The sequence below is a fragment of the Merops nubicus genome, unplaced genomic scaffold (assembly GCF_000691845.1).
Source record: "Merops nubicus isolate BGI_N331 unplaced genomic scaffold, ASM69184v1 scaffold12139, whole genome shotgun sequence".
In the NCBI taxonomy this organism is placed as follows: Eukaryota; Metazoa; Chordata; class Aves; order Coraciiformes; family Meropidae; genus Merops; species Merops nubicus.
In genome coordinates, this window is record NW_008630222.1 from 108,707 (window position 1) to 132,745 (window position 24,039).

The 24,039-nt window shown below is 39.3% G+C and overlaps 1 protein-coding gene across 3 annotated transcripts in view; it reads left to right on the forward strand.

Annotated features, from left to right (window-relative positions):
• RIMBP2 (RIMS binding protein 2) overlaps window positions 1–23,257 on the forward strand; it is a 61,607-nt gene extending 38,350 nt beyond the window's left edge. For 2 of the 3 annotated variants that reach the window (XM_008947208.1, XM_008947211.1), the window contains 9 exons: window positions 391–540; window positions 2,130–2,288; window positions 7,737–7,854; window positions 13,884–14,068; window positions 16,114–16,282; window positions 19,860–19,963; window positions 21,195–21,266; window positions 22,395–22,529; window positions 23,119–23,257. In XM_008947208.1, coding sequence (XP_008945456.1) covers window positions 391–540; window positions 2,130–2,288; window positions 7,737–7,854; window positions 13,884–14,068; window positions 16,114–16,282; window positions 19,860–19,963; window positions 21,195–21,266; window positions 22,395–22,529; window positions 23,119–23,145 — 1,119 coding nt within the window. In that variant the 3' untranslated portion in view covers window positions 23,146–23,257. Of the gene's footprint in view, window positions 1–390; window positions 541–2,129; window positions 2,289–5,292; window positions 6,019–7,736; window positions 7,855–13,883; window positions 14,069–16,113; window positions 16,283–19,859; window positions 19,964–21,194; window positions 21,267–22,394; window positions 22,530–23,118 lie in introns of all 3 variants that reach the window. The other variant, XM_008947207.1, reaches the window with a different exon arrangement.
• Window positions 23,258–24,039: the final 782 nt, after the last annotated feature.

Below are 24,039 nucleotides of genomic sequence, written 5' to 3' on the forward strand. Positions count from 1 at the left end.
AGTCACCTCAGAGCAAAGGAAGAGCCTGAAGGCTCATTCTGTAGCTTTTTGTGTACTGAGATAAAAAATGTTGTAGTGGTTAGGTCATCCAATAACCCTCTTCCAGGAGGAAATTGGTGTCTTCATTAGCAGCCTCTGACTGTAGAATACTGAGAATTCTGACAGAAATGGTATAGGGAAGCAAGCTAGCAGCTGAGCTGATGGTCACAGAAAAGCATAAGATTGTTTATGAGTGAGAGTAATACAACAAGCAAAAAAATTCTTGAAAATGACAAAATTACAGTCAGGGAAAACTAACATTGCTTTAAGCCATGGGTATATTTACTTCTGTTCTCGAGCCCCTTCTGTCTTGTGTTTCTTTCACATTTTTTTTTGTTTTTTCTTTCCTAGCTGGAGAGGAGGAGTGTTTTTAGTGAAAGGAGTAATGCAGCCCAGTATGCCAACTCAGATGAGGAGGAAGATGGCTATGATTCCCCTAATGTCAAAAGAAGGGGGGCTTCAGTTGATGATTTCCTGAAAGGGTCAGAACTTGGAAAGCAAGTAAGTAGCTTGGTCTGTTATGTCAGGTGTCTGACTTGAAACAGGTATTTTATGAAGCTCAGCAGGCTATCCATGTCACCATCTGATTCTTGCAGCCATGTTGGTAAAATGTAGAGACGAGCAGCTAAATTTTTTGTGATAACTATACTCCATATTTAATTTTGGTCAGTAAACTTAGAGATATCTACCACGTGAGTACAAAGTTGCTGCTCTGTGTGGACTTACTACCTCTGATCTACAAGGGATTGTGCACTTAGTGGGCAAGTTTTGTAGTACTGTGCCAGTGGAGCCCCTAAGTCTATTTGAATCCAGCTGAAAACAGGAGTGCAGGAGTGATTTGCTATGAAAAACAGGACCAAGAGAACAATTCTGCTGGAATGGAACTGATGAAATAATAAAATTCAGTGTAACAGCTGCAAAGTTTAGATGTGAAAAACAAAGCATTACAATATACTCTGATCTTTTAACTTCAAAAAGAAACCAAAACCATTATGAAACTGCAATGGCTTTTTTTCTAAGATGATCCTAATTTAATGCATCAGAAGGATCTAAAAACATTTACGGGCTCAGCACAAAGAATTACTACTAAAGGCTTCACCCTGCAATCTTTCTAGCTCCAGAACAAAGAATTAAAAGAGCAGCAATTGTCTTCTGCATTTGGAGGGCAAATCCATATTCTTTGGAGAAGTTGCTTCTTGTAACCATTTTCTTCTCATTGCTGGGACTGATTGATATCAGTGTGTTACATAACTGTGGGAACTGGTCTGCAACCATGGAAACTATTTCTTCACTAGTATTGCTGGGGAGAGGAATACAGTAATTTCCAGCATTCTAGTACTTCAAACGTTCTACTACCATCTGACATTCAGGGGACTCCATTTGAAAATTTGTCCTTGAGAGCACAATGAGTTTTGTTTACACTCTGATTTGTAGGATGTAGTGTTTAGCAGAGGTTACTCCTGTTTAACATTAGCAATTCAGTAGGACATGCTTTTTCCTTTTTATCTTCCAACTAATTTGAAACTTAAAGAAACTTGAAATATTTGCATGAATTTTAAAAGACAATTAAGGTTTTAGCCAGTCTATTCCTACAATGCTTAAAAGAACGAAAGCTTGAAATTCCATCAGCTAGCTGTATCATACAATGATGGGAACATCCTGCAAGACTTAAATGCTGATCACTTTTAAATTACAATGGGATGTAACAAACAGCTGTGAAGAACAGATGATATGTGAATTATTCTGGGGCTTTTACAATTTGGTCAGCAAGCCCAGTGATGCATGAAGGACCTCTTTAAATCAAGGGAATATAATGAAGACTAAAACTAGATTGGGTGCTGTGAATACAGACATTCCTTTTGTATTACCTATGGGATTAAGATTGAATTTCTTCCTTTGGGACCATAAGTGGTCAAAAAAGATTTATACATGGTCTCTCCACTAAAACAGAGCAGCAAGACACATGATGTGTTTTATATGTAGTTATTGGTGTGATATTCAGACCTAGAAAATGCTCATCCTTATTCTTACACAAGGATTTTCAGCTTTACCCTTAATAAAGTTTTTTCTCTCTCACCCTGTCTTCTTAGCCTCACTATTGCCATGGTGAAGAGTACCATACAGAGAGCAGCAGAGGTTCTGACTTGTCTGATATTATGGAGGAAGATGAGGAAGAGCTGTACTCCGAAATGCAGCTGGAGGATGGAGGAAGGCGACGAGTCAGTGTGACATCACACAATGCACTTAAGGTAAGTGTGACTGCAGAGAGACCTTAGGGCTACCTCCATCTTCTGACTCCTCCTTCAAGGCTTTGCTTTTAGTCAGTTATGGATTTTGCAGACCATTAAAACTCACAGTCATATAGAACTAGAACGGGAGTGAACATTGTTTATGATGTCAAAGCCACTTTTAATACACTTTTTACTTTTTTTTTTCATTATTTGATAGCTAATCTTTTAAATAATTGACTGTTTTCCTTTATGTAATTGTTGAAGTTGCAATTTCAGTTCTATACGTGGGGACCTTTCCCCTCTCTATACAGCAATATGTGCTACCTAATGAATTCTTTCTGAGCAAGATTTATCTAAACACACATATAGAAAAAAAAAAAAAACAAACAAGTTAGGTTTTTACTGTCTAAGTAATTTGTTTCTGTTCCTGGTGCTGTCTCTTCCACAGGCTTTAAAGCATGCTGTAAGAAAGGGAGTTGGGTCAGCTTTGTTTGATAAATGCAGTATCAGAAATCCTCATGCTCTGATTATTAAGAAATCACCAGAGACAGTAGGAAGTGCCTATCAGAAATATTGCTTTAAGACTACATGGGAATATTTATAATGAAAGACAACTTCAGTATAACAAAGCACATGTAAAATGTTGAACCCACACGATACAGAATATATATTTCCTGTAGGATATTTGCATGTGTAAATTATATTTGATTTTTATGTGTCTAACCATTACACTAAATTGTGTTTTCTCAGAAACCTGGGTAACTCAAATGATAGGGAGACTCACAGGTTGCTTTTTCCTTCAATATGCTGTTATTTAGCTAAAAAGCCAAGACCTTTTTGTCGTGCATACCAGATTCTTGTAACTGCTTTCATGTACTTTGAATTCTGTCCTTTTATTCTGATACTATCTGGAACGTGACAGGTATTTTTCAAAAGAGAAAACAAACCGTGTTTCTGTTATTCTACTAACATAAAGGTTGAAACTGAAATCCTTCTGCATGCTGCTTCTGTCCCTTTCCTCTGGGAAAAAGTGAACTACCCCTAGACTGGCCTCCTTCTTTATGCATCAGAAAGTATATTTACTTCTTGGTTTTAAATTAGTATTGCCAATGTTGATATTTAAAAAGAAAACTCCAGACCCTTAATTGGTGTAGTAAGTCATTTTCGGCCCATTAGGGTCTGCAGGCAACATGCTCTTGATGTAGTAGTGTATGTGAAGGGTACAGCTGGCTGACTTCTCCTGCAGAAGTGGAATTCAGTACGTGAGTGCTTCCTGGGGAAGGAGTCAGGGATGTCTGAGTCTCACTTGGAGAATGCAGCCCACCATGATGATGTGTTTTCTGATATAAAGTACACATCAGATTCTGCTCCCAAAGTGCTTGATAATTTCTTCCTCTTTCACTAGGCAAAATTTCTCTTTGCAACATCAGTAATTAACAAAAAAATTGAAAAACATGTTTTCTGAATTTTCCATAATGCAAGCAAATTCCCGTTCTTGCATCTGAAAAGATGCCAGCCATGCCCTTGCAGCTGTAATTGAGTATTCTCTCCTGAGTTAATAGATGCCCCCAAGTAACAAGAAAACATTTTGCATGTAGATATATATTTGCTTTATTGGGAGATTATTCTTCATTCAGATGGTTCCCTAAAACGAAGGCTGACACAGGTGATCAAGGGAAGATTCAGCTCACTTACCTGATCTGGGAATTCTAAAATGTGGGATGTTTGAGCCTCAATCAAAACTATTCTTGTTCATATTTATTGACTTTTTTCCACTTCTATGGAATTTTTTCTCTAAAATTTCCCAAGTGTGATACACATTTTAAAAATGAATGAAAATAGGCGAAACAAGTATAGTTATAAAGTACCTTAGAAAGTTTCTAACACTTGAAAGGTGAAGACATCCAAAATCCTGTTAAGTTTAACATGCTCAGAGAGAGAGGTATTGCTGAAACCTCCAAGATGATCCCATTATTGTTATGGGTGCTACTGTGTCCAGAGACCTACCCAACCTGGACATTGAGAAAAGCATGAGAGGTGATCTCCGTGAGGTGGAACCTATAAACCATCAATCAAACCAAGACCTCCTGCATCATTATTCTCTTGTCTCTTCTCAGAGTCCAACAAAGTTACTATATAACATTATTCTGGCACACCAACTTTTGTTTTGTGTGAATGTAATAGAAAAATTACAAAATGTAACCGTCATGTTCAGAATGCTTATTTTATCCAGCTGAGATAGTTTTTACCTACTTCTGGTACAAACAGAGACTTCTATTACCTTCTGCTAGTAGGCTGACTTTCAAATATTGGTTTTACCAAGCAGATATGAGATTATGATGAAAGATTTGATGACAGTGCAGACCAGTTGACATCAGAGAGCAGCCTGCTTCTCAGGGTTCTTCCTGTGGAATCCGAGCTTTAAAAATGGTGCAGCTTTTTTACCATTTTACGAAGGAAGCTAGAACTCCTTTAATGATGTCTGTGAAATAGCTCTCCTCTGAGAGAGGAGATTTAGAAGTATTTGCTATTCATATCAGATGCTTTAACAGATGCAAAGCAAGAAAGCTTGCTAGAACAGAATTTTCATTCTCAGCTACGGGTTCTGGTTACAAAGAAAAATTAAACAGCAATTTGGCATGGGGCAAGGAACATACTAAGCATTAGTGCTGTGTTTTCATGCCATTCTCATTCACCATGCTGGAACCTGTACGCAGCTTTTATTGCTTTGCTTTAAATGCATGGGTTTGTTCCTGTTAAGAGCATCACTCAGTTGTTTGTACTGACCTCTCATGTTGTATCTGACACGCAGCAACTTCTTAATCATGTCTTTATTTTTCACAGATTCTCATCCAAAGCATGACATCCTTTTCACTAAATAAGCTGCATGTCTTATGTTTGCCATTGCTCTAAAACTAATTCTGTCTTTATTTTTCTTTTCTTCTCCCTTTTTCCCTCCCATTTTATTTTTGTCACACACTATTTGTTCTCTGTCTGGTTTTTAACATTACATAATCTTAAGGAATGCGATAAGACCACTGAAGCCACTTTTTTGGAGCAGCCTGACTTTTCACAGCAGATACATCACAGTAAAAAGCTTTTCAGTATCCCAGAAGTAGCTGAAGAGGATGGTGAATACTCTGAACTGCTGTACAAGCAGGGTTTAGGTATGCCCTATAAAAAGAACCCCACAATAGCTAGAGACTCTAGACCACCTAGGCCCTACAATCAAGACCAGCAGCACAACTTCTGGTACCCAGCCAAGCACAGAATTTCAGGCATGGAGGATTTTGCTGCAGACGACAAAGGAAGTAAATATAGCCGCTCCCTGTCGAGAAGCCCAGACAGTGGCCTAGACTGTGGAAGTGAAGAAGAGGAATCTCGGTTTAATTTCAGATATACTTGTGATCCAGTTTCTGCCAACGTTGCCTCTAGCTGTTGTGCAGAGACTGCTAACTGTTCCTGCAGGAAAAGCATGAGGCCATTGCTTGCTCGCAGGAAAACCTTAACCAGACAAAGCAGCATCGAAGAGGATTTTGGTGACCTGGGGCCTTCCTTTGTAGAGCCCAGGAGCGAACAGGTCAAGTCCAGTTACGAGAAAAAGTATGAGACTCAGAAATGTAATAGAACAGATAATTTGTCTAATGAAGATGTTCAGGGAGGCTGGAAGACCGACTTAAAAATGGCTGACTCTAGGGCAGCTGGTCTACTTGCAAAGCCATCCCACAGAGATGCAGAAGACTCTCTGGTGTGTGAAATAAATCTTCCTTCTAACATCTGCTTGCACAAATCAGTCTGTTTTCTTTCTTCTGTTCCTTTTGGGGGGTTAATTGTTTGGGGTTTTTTTGTTTGTTTTTTTTTTTTTTTTTTGAATTAATTTTTAGAGTCCATCCATTGGACCTATATGCTATTTTTCCCCCTTTTTTTTTTTCCTTCTCATTCATTTTTGTTTATTATTCCACATTTTCCTTTACAGTCCTCTTTTGTGTCATGCTGAAATCAGTTTAATTTGCTTTACAATGATTCTCCCACAGAACAAATTACAATAATGGCTGCTTTTATTAAAGGACAACTGAATCTAAATTTTAATTAAGGGTTAGCTGAACTATAATTTTACCAAAAGTTTGTTTTTCTTTATTTTGCCCATCTAAATGTTGCTTTTAAAAACTGCTGCATTTTAACTGGAAAATTTCATCAGTAATGTGTTTTGTTTTTGTTTTGTTTTGTTTTGTTTTTTATGTCAAGGAATCCATTCATCTTTTTATTCAACTCATTCCCAGAATTTTCAAGATATACTCTTTATCATGAAATATCTCCAGACAATCAAGATTATCTCCCAGTGTGACAGTGACCCAGATTTATGGAGTCACGGGTTTCATCATATTTCCATTTTCTACCTTATCTCTGCACTGTCACCACTTGCCTTCCTTTTTAGACCATCTCTTCTTGCCTTTGAAGTTGCAGACTGCATCTCTGCATGAGAATGCAGGCAAACAGCTTCTTCCAAATGGAGAGACCAGGGCCACGCCATATCTTTCCAGGATGCCTCTGCGTGATCTTCCCTATTTGCATTTCTATCCATTAATCTATGGCAGAGTCTCCACACTTTGATAGATACAAGCCTACTCCCTAAAGACCAAAGCAAGCTCTCTACACTCTCAGTCTGCAACAGTCCAGAGTGGAAACCTCAAATCTAATGTGTTTCACGTAAGAGGAGAAATCAGCTGCCTGCTCTTCTAGCCTAGCAGTTTATACTGAAATGATCCTTTAAAATTTCTCCCATTAAAATTGGTGCCCAAGCTGTGTTAATCTCAATGACTACAGGATAAACTCTGGAGAGCATTAAAATAGTACCATGTAGTTATTAAAATAGCAACATTTTCTGCAAGGGTAGTGAACAGAGAGAGACAGCTGTGATGTGAGACGAAGTGTGTCTACATTCCCTCCTACAAGTTTCAATGACCTTTAAAAGCTTTAACAACTGAAGGCCATTAGAGAAAGGCAGCGTGCTCAAAGACAGAAGGACGTACACTTGTTCCCATGCTGCACACTGGAGAAGGCTGTAGAGCTGAACAGGAAAAAGACTTGCTTTTTCAGCACAGTCCAATCTCCACAGCTCTCATGACTGGTTGCACCACTCTTCAGAAGATTCTAACATCATCTTAGCAGCAACAACAAAGGCAAAAGAATATTTCAAAAATTATTCTTTTCTATTTTTTTTGTTCTAATGTGTGACTGCTGGTTACAAAACTCTGCCATAAATCAGGGAACCATTTTTTTTCTTTTGCAGGTTTGCCAGTCAACAGTATTTACTTTTCAGCTAACCTTTCAGTTAAAAACTAAGTTTAGTTGCCTTTAGAGCTTATGCTTCCAAATGTGATTGACCTGATTAATATCCAACTTTATAACCATAATGTTACCATGCATGTAACTTACAAACCTGTTTTTTCTGTTGTTGTTTTTTAGCTTTTAGGTAATCCATCATCTGCAGGACGGCCTGAAAGGGTGGAGCATGCAGGGCGAAGGTCTTCTCATGGCAGTGCAGTGCCACAAAGGTCTCGACCAATGTTGGTCCCTTCCATTGGTTAGTTGGACAGATTGGTGCATTTCTGTTCTTTGCAGCCTCAGAGTTGAGAAGGTGGTCCTTAAAAAAGAAACAACAGATTCTTGTCTTGAACCATGGTTACTCTTAGTTAAAGTGGGATGAAATGGAACTAAATACATCTCCATCTAAATACGAGTGTACTGGGGTCTCACAGGGGGCTGAATCAGTAGTCATTGACATTACTGGAAGTCTTCTCATTGAATTTAGTGGGGTTTGGAGCTTTTTTAATCTTGGTTAAGCTTAGATATTGTTAGATCTTGCCTTACAAGAAATGTGCAGGCAGGCTACTGTAAGATCAGTAAAATAAGTGTACCCATTCAGCCATCCACTCAGCCATCCATCTTTCCATTCATCAACCATCATTTTGCATCCACTTTCCATTTTCTTGACTACTTTTTGGGATTTAGTAGGAAAAATGGAACCTGTTAAACGTAACAAGTTAGTAGAACTTGTATATATTTACTAGATTTCATGTTTCTTACAGAATCATTGCTATTTTGGGTTTTTTATGACTTGAACTATATGCTGGTATATACCAGAAAATCCAAAAAGTAGTGCAGAAAAGATAATGGAATCAAGACACTATGGGCAAATACGTATCTGCTGAAACTTGCACTCTATACTTAAAAACAAGAAACATTCACACTGAAAATCAGGAAATGCATGCAAAACAAATGCAGAAAGAGTTCTGGGAGCTAGTAGCAGAACTTTACTCCATGAAGATGTGAAGCTGATCCAATTCCTGTCCCTATCCTGGACTGTAATTTGTGAATACTTTAGGCATCATCAGGAGGAGAAAGAAGTGGTGTCAGGCAATTCTCACCTGACATACACATGAATAAGAGATGTCACAAATGGGGATTACCATAAGGAAAGAGACTGATCATTAAGGAAGGCTTTTATTTTAAAATACTCTTCCCCTTTCATAGGCTCAAACTAAAATGTCTGTACTGTAAATTAAAATTCCCCTAGTGGGCACAGTTATTTTGATATCTAGTAGATATTATCATTATTGAAAACATAGATCAGAAAACATGTGCAGCTTTAATGGGTGAAACTTCAGTGTCTTCACTAAAGCATGACTGGTCAGAGGCTGATTTTTGTCCCACATCTGAATGTAAACCAGGATAATCTTCACAGATATCAGTGGAGTTACACTGATTTGAAAACGATATGGGGGAGAATCAGATCCAGAAAGTCTCTTGTGATTCTGTTGATAGGTTATTGTTAGCTGAACCAGATAGTTTTCAGATGATGGTGTGAAGACTGTTAGATTTTCATGAACTTTTTCTTTTTCTCTGAAATCAGTCTTTTTTTTTCTGAGGAATAAAGATTTATGCTTTATTTTTTGGATTACTTAAAGCAAGTTTTGTATCTAAGTTCTTTTTTTTACATTATCTGCTAAGACATTTCGTCATGAATAGTGAGAGAATAGACAGGTTTGTTTGAATTAATCCTTTTGTTTTCATTTTAATTTAAAAATAATTGAAGCCATTAAATTTATCAAAGCTCAATTTCTGTCAAAAAAGTTAGGAGATTGAAACTGCTAGTAATGACCTTCCTGTTTAGTAGTTCAATAGCAACATCTTAGGAATTGGATAGAATAATTTCTGATAGTCAGTCTGTGCTCAGATAATTTAAAAAAAAAAAAATCTCAGATTTTATTTCTTTCAGTGTGACATAAAGAATGAGTTAAGGTGTTTTGTATTACGTACAGTCCACAAATGCTCTTTGGGGAGGTTCCATTAGGAATAAATTAAAATATTGTTTAATTCTGGTAACAAGCAAGCTACTAAACATTAACTACAGTATCTAACAAAAAGAAATAATTTGCTGTGAAGCTGTTGAAATTCCTTATGTGGTTTAGAGTTCAGGACTGACTTTTCTGTCTAAAAGACTATTGATTAAAATTACTGAAAGATGTACGCAGTTTTTTCTCACTTTCAGCATCATACTGTACTAAGTCACTGAGGGTAAGTGAATTATATATAACCCATTGATAAATCTGCACAAAAGTTGCTTCCTGTAAACCTGCTGGAAAAAAATCTAGGAGGTATGAAATGTTTCAAGAGTTCAGATAAATAAAGTGTGGCAAGAGTAGGAAATCTGAATGCGTATAATAGAGGATTGTGTAAACTTGACCCCACTGTTCAGAACTCTCACTGACAGAGGAAGCTTCCCATGGATCAGGGCTACAAGTCAGGGTTCTGAAGAAGGAAGTTACTAGAGCTGGCTCATTAGAATATGTCGTTCCATAAAGTGAAAAGCACAGTAGATTGAAAGGAAAGAAGAAAATAAATATGACTGAGCCAAAGTTTAAACTGCTTAAATGCATAAAACTGTTGTTGGCCCCAGCACATAGCTCAAAAATGTGGATTCCAAATTTTTTGGCAGCAGCTTCTCCCTTAACACGTGTGCCTAGTGTTTTTACTGAGTTACTCATCTGAAGGGTCACTTTAGTGATGGAAAGTTCTTAAGGCAGCTCTGTGGGGTTAAACTAGTGGGTAAGACCTTCAAAACTGTAACGTTCTTAGGATTCCAGTGATAAAAACTTTCTCCAAAATGTTCCAGAGTTTAAATTCTTTGAGAGATTGTCTCCATTAAGCTATAAATACTTTAGATTAGTATCTTCTTACAGGTAGGATTTAAGTAAATTAATTGATTTTTGTTTTTAGGTTGATACTTTAGAAGGTGAAACACAGTTTACAGTGCTCTTGACCTTGCAGATCTGGCAGGTAGGATTGTTTAAACCTCATAATAAAAGATGATTCCTATCCAAAGACAAACATACAATATTTACACTGTATGAATTTTAAAAAGCACAAAATTCAGACGCTGTAAAAAAGGAGATACACATTTCTGTGGTTCCCCTGCTGAAGAAGGATTTCTAGAGGCTGAGACATCTGGCAAAGCTTATGCAGTGTTTAGCCTTCCTGCTGTATGCAAGTCAGAGGAGAAGGTAGGCATCCGCAGGAGCCTCCGCGAAGGCAACCATACCCTATGTTTTAATAGATCATTCCCTTTTTCTCCATAGAAATTACAATGGACAGTAACAGTGAAGGCGGTCGGTCTCGGTCAGGTAGTGAGGGAAATATTTCACCTGTAAAAGAAGAAGCTTATTATCCCAGCATTGGTGGACAGAGGAAATGGCCTCAGCAGCGTACCTTGGCCTCTGACTCTAGATACGGTATGCCGAACGTTGTTCCTCCTTTGTGACAGACACGGGTAGAGCTGCGTGTCGGGTGCGGTTTCTGTGTGGCAACGTTGCATGCAATGCAGAATGCCAGGGGAACTAGCCCTTAAGTCCTGTCTGCTCCCAGGTAAGTTCCTCCAGCTCAGCTGTAAGGGACACACGGCCCTTAGTCCTCTGTCCTGAGACTGCTGCGCAGCCGCCTTGCCCTACTCCACTGAGTCCAAGCACACTGCATTGCATGACCCTCTGTGAAGCTATGCTGCTCCTAATGCCAGTCAGTAGTTACTGTACACACCCCAACAGCCATTCGTCAAAGCGACCCCATTTCCACTTGATTCATACAGACTGGGCAGGGACAAACAGTAGCTGGGGTATCACAACCCAACGTCCTAGGAGAGGGAGCAGTTACCAAAGATTATTCTGATTTACGGCTTGGGCTAAACGAAGATTCGGGTTCTTTTCAATGACAACCCAGGACTTTGGCTGTGTCACTTAGTGAAGACAAAAATTACTCTTATTTTTAGGAATAATTACATCATAAGAAAAAATCTGTATTACGTGAGTAGGGCAGTTATACCCACTACTGATAGTATTTGTTGCTTCATCAACATAGAAGTCATTACATGATCCACAACTCAGTTCCATAGTTCATAACAGAGTAACTTGAAGTGTCTAATAACCCTTAGAAGCAGCCCAGGACATATGTAGCACTAAGAAACACAGGAGGGTTTTGTTGCTATCTGAAATGAAACAAAAGGAGCCTTGAAAGTTTAGGTAAATCATAATTTAACGCTAAGCTTCAATGCAAAGATAGCTGACTGACAACCAGATCTTCAGCTTGTGTGGATTGGTGTATGTCTTGTGGGTTCAACGCAACTGTGGTTGCAACTAAGCATCAGTTGGGAATCTGGCTGGCTGCATCCAAAGACTGAGATTTTACAGACACAGTTGTAGGGGTGTGTATATGTACGATATACGTATATACTCCTGAAAGAATAAACTAAGTGGCTAATGAGCTAATTGAGATTATTCACGTGCTGGTTCACTGAACCAAACATGACTATTCTGAGTCAGATTGTTACAGCCCAGTGCTATTATCAGAAATACACTTGACTAAAACTCATGTTTGCACCTAACCCCCATTGACTGCAGTTGGAGCTGGATACAAAAATTGATATATTTTTATTATTATTTAAAAAAAATAAACACCCCTTAACCCACCTGTTCTACATTGCCTGGTGGGCCTGAGTGTGAACCACAGAATGACTGCAACCTGACTGTGGGAGGAGAACAGAACAGAAAAGAATCCCATCCTTTGTGTCCCATTGCTTTCTGTCCCACATGTGCCCTTCTCCCACACTTCCTTTCTGTGCTGTGTGCCTGCCTAAAGCTTCTTGGCTGGAATTTTTCCCTGCCCTTTTGCTGTTATGCATTTTTTTCCCTATTCACTTCCTTTCTTGTGCTCTGAACCCAAGAGTTAGTAGCTGTTCCCTTAAAGCTGTGACCCTCTGAAGTTTTGTTCTGGTAGTTTAAAAATATCAAATGTTGAATAAAGTGCATCTGATGTAGAGGTAAACAGAGGAATTTTATCTAAGATGTTCTATATTGAATGTGCAAACATTTACCAAAAATTTGGAGTCTTTCATTTGTAAGAAGTGATTACAGTAAAAATTGTATTAATATGAAAACTGGAAAAATTTTGATCTAGTTGAACTACATTTTCATCATAATTCATAACATCTTTTTCTCAGTTTATTCATTGTGAAGGATTGTGTAAACTGGATGATAAGTGTGGACTCAGCAAAGAACAGAATACGGGATTCCCGTTGACGTTAGCAGGACTCCCACAATTAGCCAAGTTTTTCCAAAGTGGCTTGTGATTTTGAGGGCTTTATTTTTTGGGACTTCAGCTTCATATATCTTGAAAGAGCCTATTTTTTGGGAAAGCACTGCCATATGCTCTTTCAAAACAAAATTAAAAGCCTTTGAAACCCATCAATCAAAACACTCGTTAGCAATTTTGGCTTAATTTTCTAACTCGGTTTTACCAAAGTCCATCTTTAAGTCCGTCAGTGCAGTGTCAAGTGTTGTGTTACTCGTGGATGATCTTCCCTAACAAGCTTATGATTAAATGCAATCATAGCTAACCATTTTGCCTGGTTTTTAACACATCTGGTTAGTGTTTGGGTTGATGTGGGGCACTGCTGACTATAGGAACTATTGACTGTGTTTAAACAACATCATAAGCAGTGAAGTTCCAAGCCTGGCATAACTAACACTTGGAAAGTATTTCTTGCCTGTCTGGAGAGAAGAGGTTATAACCATGTTTTAAACCTGGTACCTAAAACATGGCATGTCAGCACAGCTGGGATGTGCTTTCTTGTGTCCATGAAGAGCAGAAGCAGCTGTGCTGGAAAACAGGTGGATCCAAAGCATGGTTATTTCTGCAGTCATCATTATGTCACTCTTAACATGCTTCAGTAATTATGGCAAACTCTAGTACACCTAACAAAAATTGCTTTCTTACCTTAGCTGTATTCACATGTGTAAGTGCCACTGTGGTGCAGATCAACACCACAGTCAGTGCATAGTGTATGGTTAAAAAAAAAAAAAAAAAAAACAACTTGCTAATTAAAAACAACAACAACAACAACAAAAACTCAAATCACAAGTGTAACAGTTATTAATGCATTAAGTTATTGGTTTTTTTTTTTTCACTGAAATATCAAACGTTTCTCAGATATTAACAAGAATAGTTGAAACTGGAGGCCAACTTGTATTACTGAATTGTTCTTTTCTGAATTTACTTTCATAGATGGCTATGGTGGTCATGACCGTCTTTCTCCAGATATTTATGAAGAATCAGAAACAGATCCTGGCACAGAAGATATTTCTACTCGAATATTTGTTGCACTCTTTGACTACGATCCACTGACAATGTCCCCAAATCCTGATGCTGCAGAAGAGGAGCTGCCATTTAAAGAAGGACAGATCATTAAGGTGGGATCTATTAACAAAGGAAATTAAGGACTCAGTTTTACAAATAAGGTCTCCTTTGTTCCCTGTGGAGCAAGTAACTTGTGTTAACTGGCATCTGAGGGTTTTTCCCCTCCAGAGGTTCAGGCTGTAAGTCTCACTGGATCTGGAATCTATTATCTAGTGCTAACGGCTTAAAAATAATTAGGTAATGGGCAAACAAATCTCAGAGCTGTTATAGATAGGGCCAGACTCAATTAGAGATTCAGGTGCTAAGACCACAGTTATGACTCCGAAGCCTCCTACATCCCTTGCCACAAACCCTGCAGGAAACACTGCTTCAGAGAGGTTGTCTTTCCTGCAAAGGTGCCACAAACGTGCTTAGAGGTGTGCCTCCACACATGGCAGAGCTGCTGTGCTTTGTTAAACGCTGAGCAGTCCTAGCTAGTGCACACTTCAGTTTAACTGAAATCCAGAAGTTAGGTATTTGTCTTCTAGTCACCCTTTTGTGAAACTGGGGAAACCCTTTTCTGACCCTTTGGTGTAAAGCACACAAGCTGCCTTTGTACAGGGTGCAGAAGACAAGTCAGCCCAGTTTCAGGTGACTGGGACAGTGCTGGGCTCTGTCAATGTTTCTGCCAGCCCTCTGTGCCAACTTGCCTCATCTTATGACTATGCAGCTGCAAGGCAAATTTGTTCAATTTGCTGATCTGATTTTGAAAAGCTAGCAGAGCTTTCTGTTGAATCAGCAAATGTGAGCATCTCCTCCTGCAGCTTTGTACCTAATCAACCTGGTGCAAAATGGGGAGAAATGAGACAGCCAGCAAAACCAGCTGCTGGTAGTCCAAGGGTAATTGAGATCTAAGTGTGATCTGAAACAGAACCTGAAAATATAGACTCGTTTGTTACACTCCTCATTTCAAAGACAGAATTGTAACTTAAGTTATTAAAAGACTGCTGCCTTCCACTGTGTTGGGCTGGACCCTAATACAAAAGTCCATACCCTAAATCACAAACTTGTGAGGTTAAATACTTTGCTAGATACTTTGCTTACCTCCTTACATCATAGAAGATTTATGCCAACAATATAGAACTTGTTTAAGAGCTGCTTTTTCCTCACAAGAATGTGCATTTTGCTCAGATATTTTAATTGTTGCTTCACAAATATGTATGTGTTTGGCACTGAAAAGTCCAGAGAGAGCCCACAATTGCCACAAAGTTGAGGCAATTCAACCGTCATTTTTAATGAACTCAGATTTGAAGTGAAGGGATTGGTTTGAGGCTTATTGTTTGTCTTCTGAGGAAAGAAAGAAAATGATTGAGCCTACACAAGGAACAATGTAAACTCAGTCATCAGTTTGGCCTTAAGAATATCATTTCTGTTTAGTACAGTCATTGATCTAGGCCTTTGTATCACTCATAGCCTTTATGAATGGACAGCCTTTTTAGAACTTAAAAGAAATTTTGGATTTACCTGTTCTCATTGATGAAAATTCATGCTATTTTTATTCATGTTTTCTGGAAAGTCAATAACAGAGCTTAAGTAAGTACAGATATCAAGTATATTAAAAAATAGGCATTTTTGATCATATCCAGGTTGTTCTGTGCAAAATGACAGCGCTTTGGCACAGTTTTGCAAATGCTTCATTATGAATATAGTTCACATGGCACCAAAAATGGTCAGAGTAGTCAAAACCTACTATAATTTCCCACCCAATCTGTAGTCATCTGTCTATTGTAATAATTTAGCCTGCATTAAAATTTGTAAATGCTAAAACCTTTATTGACCAACATTGCCACTCTGAATAACAGGTTTATGGAGACAAAGATGCTGATGGATTCTATCGTGGAGAAACCTGCACAAGAATTGGCCTTATCCCATGTAATATGGTCTCTGAGATCCAAGCAGACGATGAAGAGATGATGGATCAGCTGCTAAAACAAGGGTTTCTTATAATTTCCTACCCAATCTGTAGTCATCTGTCTATGCTTTTGTAATAATTTATCCTGCATTAAAATTTGTAAATGCTAAAACCTTTATTGACCAACATTGCCACTCTGAATAACAGGTTTATGGAGACAAAGATGCTGATGGATTCTATCGTGGAGAAACCTGCACAAGAATTGGCCTTATCCCATGTAATATGGTCTCTGAGATCCAAGCAGACGATGAAGAGATGATGGATCAGCTGCTAAAACAAGGCTTTCTTCCTTTGAACACACCAGTTGAGAAAATTGGTAAGGGAAAAAACATACACCTCACTTCTCCTAACATTTGGGTGCTATTAACTTGGCTGGACCTGCTTTGCCTTTCGTTTTTACTACATGCAGATGCATCTGAATCTTACAGCAATTTACTACACCATGGGATACATTCTGTGTCAGTATCTGGATGACTTTATTCAACTAATATTTAATCTTGGTCACATCTTTTGCTGCAAATGAGGACTTGTATCTTCACCACTCCACTTGTTACATTCTTATTTTTTAAAAATTGGGGTTGGTCACCTGAAAGATTTCTAGACACAGAACATGATCCCTGTGCTTTGGAGTGTGCTGTGCTGAGGTGCTTCGTGATACGCTCACTGCTGCAAAGCATAAAAAGAATCACTTATTTGTTGCTATCTTTACTCTTCTACATTTTCCTACTTTACCAATAATTTAAAGGGATGGTGGCAAAGGGTTACGTGAATACCATTTGGGATAGCACGACATGAGATTTTTATGGATATTGAAGTAATAAGCCCTTTAAAAAGCAGTGTTTGGCCAAACCCATCTGTGTTCTGAACCAGTTATGTTACCTCATTGGTTCAATGCTGCACACAGATACATAATGCAAGTGTCCTAACTTAGATTTCAGTCTAAAAATAAAATTCATACTACTATTCCAATATATTTTAAATTTTGCAGTGTGATTCAGAGTATAAAGGGCTGTATTGGTTCGGTCCTGTTTAAACGTGAACTGTAAAAGTGGTTGCTAAAAAAAACAAAAACAAAACAACAAACCAAAGAAATGTTCCTCAGTTGTTTTCTTAGATTCAATAAAACTTTACCATTTCCAAAATCATATTAGTAAATGTGAGACATCATTTTCTTTTTTTTTTTTTTTAAGGATCCTGAGATATTTTTTAATTCTTCATTATCCGTGAAAGAGAAGGATGATTTCAGTTGGTAAATGCTTCATTGAGTTCTTAATGCAAATGTGCACATTTATTTCCTTATGCCACATAAATACAACAGAACCTCCCACTCAGATGCACTTGTAAATCCCAAGTAAAACTCATAAAACCTGGAGCCCATCTGCTCCTCTAGCTATAGCACACACACCCACAGGCACATTTACAGGACAAAAACTTGAGGTAGGCAGAGGGTGGGACCTGCAGCTGGGCCTGACCAGGTGAGCTACCTACAGCAGCTGTTCCAGCATGGGCCTGCATCATTTGGAGTCTGCTAGAATGAGATACCCAACCTGCTTTAGGGACAGCTGTAAGCACAACTGGGGGCTTGCTGGGGTTAAGAAATGTCTGAATGTGTTTCTGCTTCTAGAAATGAGGTCACGTGTGGCTACAGAAAACATCTTCCTGAACAGCTACAGTTGAATCTTTCCTGCTTTAGGTCCTGCTCAGTGCTCTCAGTTCTTAGCAAAGTCAGCAAGCTCTTGATACAGAACACTTGTGAAAATGAAACCACTAATTTACAAAGCTCCCCTGAATTTGAATATTTTGGCTGTCTAACAGTCATATTTAGTGAATTTAATTGGATATTTTTTTTTGTTCTGCTCAACTGGCTGTGTCTCCTGAAATAGCTGAGAAATCAGGAAGTCTTTATCTTGGAGAGAGGGAGAGGCAGTTTGTGACAGAAGTGCTGCCCTGCCTTACATGTTTCAGCAATTCTTTTTATTCTGTGATGTTTCTGAGCAAGCTGTTAGCAACCTACCCCCAGCAGTTCACCTTTAAATACTTTAGCACTTTAAAAGCATCATGTATTTTCACTTCAATGTGGGTTTAAATTGTTAGCCATTTAAAAAAAAAAACAAAAAACACACACAAAACCCCAACAATCACTCTTACTACTGGATTTGGAAAGAATTGTTAGTTTGACTCCATTTTAAACTAAATGAAAATTCTGAATAGCAGAGAGATCCACGTGCTCAGACCTTGACTGCCACAGAGGCTGCCCACGTGGATGTGGAGCAGAAGCAGCTCTAACTGCCAGACTGTCTCCTACTGTTACTCGTATTTTTAATGTCATACCAGACACTTCACATGCTGTGTGCATATGACTATATTTTTCTTAATCCTTTGCCCACATTAAATCCTTAAAAAGAGAACGTTGAACAGCTTCATATCTTCTCTTCTTTTATTTGTATGCATTCCCTTCCTGAAGTCAACTGTGACCGTTTCAAAGAGAGCACACGCTCTGTACACCGCAGATCCAGAAAGTCTAAAAGAGGTCTGTGCTAAGAACCAATAATTTGATTCAAGCTGTAAATTAGCTGAAATTATTTGAGCTGTCTAGATTTACTTTTTTTTTAATGCTTTTGAACTTTTGGAAACCAGAAGTTGGAAATTATTGTCACATAGCAGTTAACATGTAGAGTCCTTGCTGGTTTCTTTTCCTTGACCCTGAACACTGGGCGATGCCTTGCCCCAGAGAAGTACTTCAAAGTGGAAAGTGCAACTCAGAGATAAGCATTTAGGTATCAGTTGATCCAGGCTTTGGGGAGTCAGGGGGACTGGGGCCTGCGTCTGCTACAGTCCGTGCCTTCCTTCTGGACCTCTCTGTGTCCTGTGTAAGCCCCTTGCACGGGTAGCTGGGAAATAAGACCAACCCACTGCTGAAGGGAGTGACCTGACAGCGCTGCAGGGGCGGCTGGCGGGCGAGGTGACAGCTGAGTGATGTGACACTCAGGAGCTGCTCCGAGGCCGCGGAACCTGTGACGGGCCCCTGCTGCCGAGGCAGCCACAGGGGTCTCTGTAGAGCAGGGTCCCTTTGTCCCCACACGGTGCTCAGACCTGCCCTCAATGCCTGTCTGTACGTAGCACTAACAAGCATGTTTCTCTTGCTGCAGCAACCATCCGCAAGAACCATGCTAATAGCATCCCAATTTCAAACGGAGCCTGTTTTGGACTTCTCTGTACATGTTTAATACCAACCAATAAACATTTCATGTGGTTGCTGGAAACTACAATTTTACTCTTTTCCTTCTGTTCCCCACAAAGGAAACTTGTAAAATGAAGCAGTACTTGAGAATGTGTTTTTGTAGTCAGAGTTTTGAAAATACTGCAAACTACTTGCATAATGGGGAGCTTCTTTTGTCTCGGGACAGCTGAGAGGTGTGTTTCTCCTTCCAGTCCCCCAGCAGAAAGTGGAAGAATAATCCCAGACACAAAATTCCTGTGGATTAGGAGGGGGAAAGGGAACAGACAGTAAATGTGGAAGTTTGAATAAAATGAAACAAACAGGAATTTTGACTGGCTTTGTAACATCCCAGTAACCTCTGATTGTTAGAACCAGGAATGGCTGAAATTTCACATTAGTTTTGCAGTTAAATACTGTTCAGAGGATTCAGTGGCCTAGAATAAAGAGAGCAAGTCAACTGTTAAAACAACTATTAGTGAAACATTAAGTGTGGTGTTGAAGCCTTTACCTGTGTTATAGGCTTGCTAATCGGTGACCTTTGATCGCTTAGAGAAATACCAACATTGTTACTGCACTGTTGTGAAAATGAGGTGGAGAAAAGTTGCACCTTGTTTTTCTTTTCAAAATAACTTTGATAGCTTTCCTTCCCTTCCTCTCCTTGTGGCTGGAACAGAAAGGAACAGGCGGAGCGGCAGACAACAGCCCGTGTCTACGAGGAGGATGGTGGCACTGTACGATTATGATCCCAGAGAGAGCTCTCCTAACGTGGACGTGGAGGTACTGAGATGACTGTGCCTGCCGTGCCCCGAGCCATGGCCCAGCTGCTGTTGATAAGCACTGTTACACATCTGCGGGGGGGGGAAAAATGTGGTTCAGAATTACAAACACTGGTCAAATGGTTTCAGGCAGATGTACCCACAAGCTTATGACTACTATACCAGTAAATTGATGGTTCTTGTTCAAACAAATCCTTTGTAGCATTTATTTGATATGGCTCAATACATTAAATACTCAGCTATGGACATATGTTGTGCAAGATATGTGTATACGTATGTATATAACAAAAGGCTATATGGAACAAAGCATGGAGTTATAGATAGCAGGGAATAATTATTTTCCAATTATTGTTTTCAAGTTTTCATTGTATATTTCCACACAAGAACATGATTATTTTTGCAAAACATCCCAGCTGTGAGCTGATACAAGCTGATAGTGATGCACGCTTTCAAATTTCTGTAACCTACAGTTCCTCCAAAAATCACCCTTCCTTCGCCACCCAAACCAGAACAACATAGCACAGCAGAACAGCACTCATAATATATTCTGTTTTGCTCTTAATTAATGAATCTGAGTGTCTTCTCTGTAATTTTTTTATTTTAATAATAGTGTAAAACATCTTAAACAACTGAACATTAGCTAGATCTTCATTATAGGTTTATCTTCCCTTTGCCTACATGCAGCTTCCCATCTCTCCATATTTAGCAGCAATAATAGAACCACTTTTTATGTTCTTTGATGTTACATTGGCAAGTCTCTCAATCAAGATTTGATGCAGTTTTCAGTTATACATGCATTGTGGTAAGAAAGTCAAGATGCACAGAAAGTTCAAAAAAAATACTGCATACCTTGGAGCTTCCTCAGTCCTCCTTTAAAATGTTTTAACTGAGGAATTGTAGAACGATCAGGAATTTTTTAAAGAAGAAAGTGAATTTTGAAATGTGGGACTTGATTTAAAAGTCAGCCAGAGCTCATATGTATTTCACACTGAATCAAATCCATTTTTAAATTACAGTGTTTTGAAGTAGTTTGGGCAACAAATCAAGTAAATTGCACCACTATGTTACAAACATTTTATTTATTCTCTAGCCACAGCCATAGGAAATTAAGAATAAGTTAAAACCCCCTCTGATTTAATTGCATTTAAACCACAAAGGATTAAAAATATTCATGCATTTATTATTACTAAAGGGACTGTTAACCTTTGCCTAACGTGTTCCTGTTCCTGCAGGCTGAGCTGACATTCTGCACTGGGGACATTATTACCGTCTTTGGTGAAATCGATGAAGATGGATTTTACTACGTGAGTTGGCTTCTCTTGGTCACTTCCAGCTCCCACAGACTCTTCGAGCAGCCTTCACCAGCACGAGTGGTGAAACGACAGCCTGGGTGGGGGGATTTCAGGCCACAACTCCAGCTCGCTGTGTTGTGGGAATAGCTGTGATCCTAAGTAGACAAAAAATATCAACCTATGCAGCATGGCTGGAAGTTCTCAAAATGGGGTTAGTGTCACCGCTCCCAGGTTGTACCCAGGAGACTGAGGTCACCACCAGCTCCACCAGAGAGCCTGGGTGTGAGCCCAGCTCACAGCTCCCACTGCTGCGTGGGCTGCAGCAGGAGCCAGGAAGCTCCCGCAGCTGGAGGAGCTCATACAGCAGTGAAGAAGGGTCACCTTTCCCACTTTTTGTCTTTAGAGACTGCTGTTCATGCAGCTCAGAGCTGCCTCTGGCATTTTGTCAGCAATATTCGCTTCATTTAGTTTGCTGGAAAATGTGTATTTTGACCACACGTGAAGATGTGAATGATGTCTAGTGGGTAAGACATTTCACGTGGGTGAAAAGCCAGACAGCCTGTCCCGACAATAAAGGGTTATTTGGTTAAATTAATCAATAACATAGTTCAGTAGTCTTTAAGCACTAGTTAACTGCTGACACTAGTTTGTCATCCCTTTAAGGATTCAGCATTTCTTGCCCAGCTGGACTGGCTTCAAGTTGACAGTATCTGGGAACCTGCATCTTGAACTTGTGTTCTCCATTGCCAGGGTGCAGTGGCCACAGGAAGGAGGCCCAGCTCTCTCTTCCAGATAGATTTTAGAAGCTGAGACCTGAAGGAACGATTGGATCGCTTCAGCAGTGCCCTCAGGGTGTGTGGCTGAGAACCACACAGGTCTATAGCACTGCAGTCCCAGGACCCGAGTCTAGAGGCCGTGTGGGAGCTCAGTGCCCCCCTTACTCCATTGCATGTAGATAAGAACACAGAGGTTCACCTGTTCTTCATCACACACACGAGCTCTTGTGAGCTCCAGAAGTGCACAAGCTCTTCCAGGCCCAAGTGACCACAGATAGTTATCTCCGCTTCATCACTTCCTACCCTCTTGGGAACCTACATCTGCTTGAGTTAAAACATTCCCTAATTTTTCATCACGTTGCAGGGTGAACTTAATGGGCAAAAGGGGCTGGTTCCTTCCAACTTCCTTGAAGAAGTGCCTGACGATGTTGAAGTCTATCTATCTGACGCACCCTCACGCTACGTCCAGGACACACCGATCCGTACAAAAGCAAAAAGGGTAAGCAACCCACTCAGAAAAACTTAAGTTTTTCTTTTCCATTCCATTCTGTCTCATATATAATTTAGACATTACTTTTAACATTTTTAATCCATTTGCCCATTAAAATTAACTTTCAAATATATAAATTCAAACAAAGTGACGTGGCCGAGCCTTCTGCTCGCTTGTTACAGCTGTAAATGAAGAAACTAAATTTACCATTTGATTGCAGTCGTTACAGTACCTTCAATTCTAATTTGAGTTTAAGCAGCTTTTCCCTGGTGGAAGTAGTTACTTCCCAGTGCTTCTAAACGACTCTTAGTACGTGCACTATCTTGATGAAAGCAAAAGTTCTTGTGGACGAAAGCCTAGTACAAACATTCCTTTAAATACAAGTTGTAAATGCAGCTGATTGACAGCGGTCATCTTCTGATCCTTCTGGCTCCCTCTTCCGACTGGCATTACTTAATTGCCCAGAGACTTCTCTCTTATGAAAGACTAATCATGTTTAGAGTATCTCATTTTTTGTTTTGTTTCATCACTGCAATACTTTTCTATATTATATATTTTATATATATTTTTATTTCTTTGCTCATCTGCTTGGAAACAGAAGAAGAGTGTTCATTTCACACCTTAATAAGGCAATGTAGCCTTCACGTAAGTGAGCAACTGAAGATACCAATAGAGATTTCAATTAAAGCTACCTGGCTATCTAATGCAAGTCTTGAAACTTAACTGTGGGGAAATAAACCCAGAAAGAAATATGTCTCCAAAATCCTTGGCCACAGAACAGGATCTATGCTTTTACTGAATCTAGTCAAGTCAATTTTTTAGGAGACGAATCCTTTAAAAAGGAATCCTTAGAAAAAAGTCAATTAGACTTCACTTTATGAAGGTCAAAGTTTGGAACATATTTCTTCACGAGCTAAATGTTTATGTTTACATAGAAAGGAGAGTTTGATGTCTAACTACCCTACAAACAAAAGCTGCATATTGCATTGTTAGCCAACCTGGGACGTAAAAATTCCAAGCTCTGCTCCCAAGAGACAAGCACAAACCCCAACCCGCAAGCACAGACAGACGGGACGGCAGCCGATACCCGCGGTAGTTTACAGGGTACAGCTGGGTTGGAAACTCACTACACTCAAATACAGCTACAAATTGTCTGCCTTAAAATGCATTTTCCATAATCAATGATACTCCAGTTTGCCTAAAATCAGCTATTCAATTCTGAAGAAAATCCCTCCATGCGGTCCAATTGACTGGATTTTCCTAGAACGAGCACATTTGAAACGTTAGCGACTGTTTGGTTTACCAATGCAATACACCTCTGGATGTGAAACATGCAGCTCGCTGGATGGATGCATTAGACTAAACACATGGTATCTTCAGGTGTACGTTGGGGTGCTTTACCAACTTGTTTTTGGTTTGTTTTGTTTTTTTCATTAGAATTAGACCTTGATTTAAAATCAAAGTAGGCTTGAAGCCCCTTTGCTTAACTCACTGTTGCACAATGAGCCAGTAAATTGCT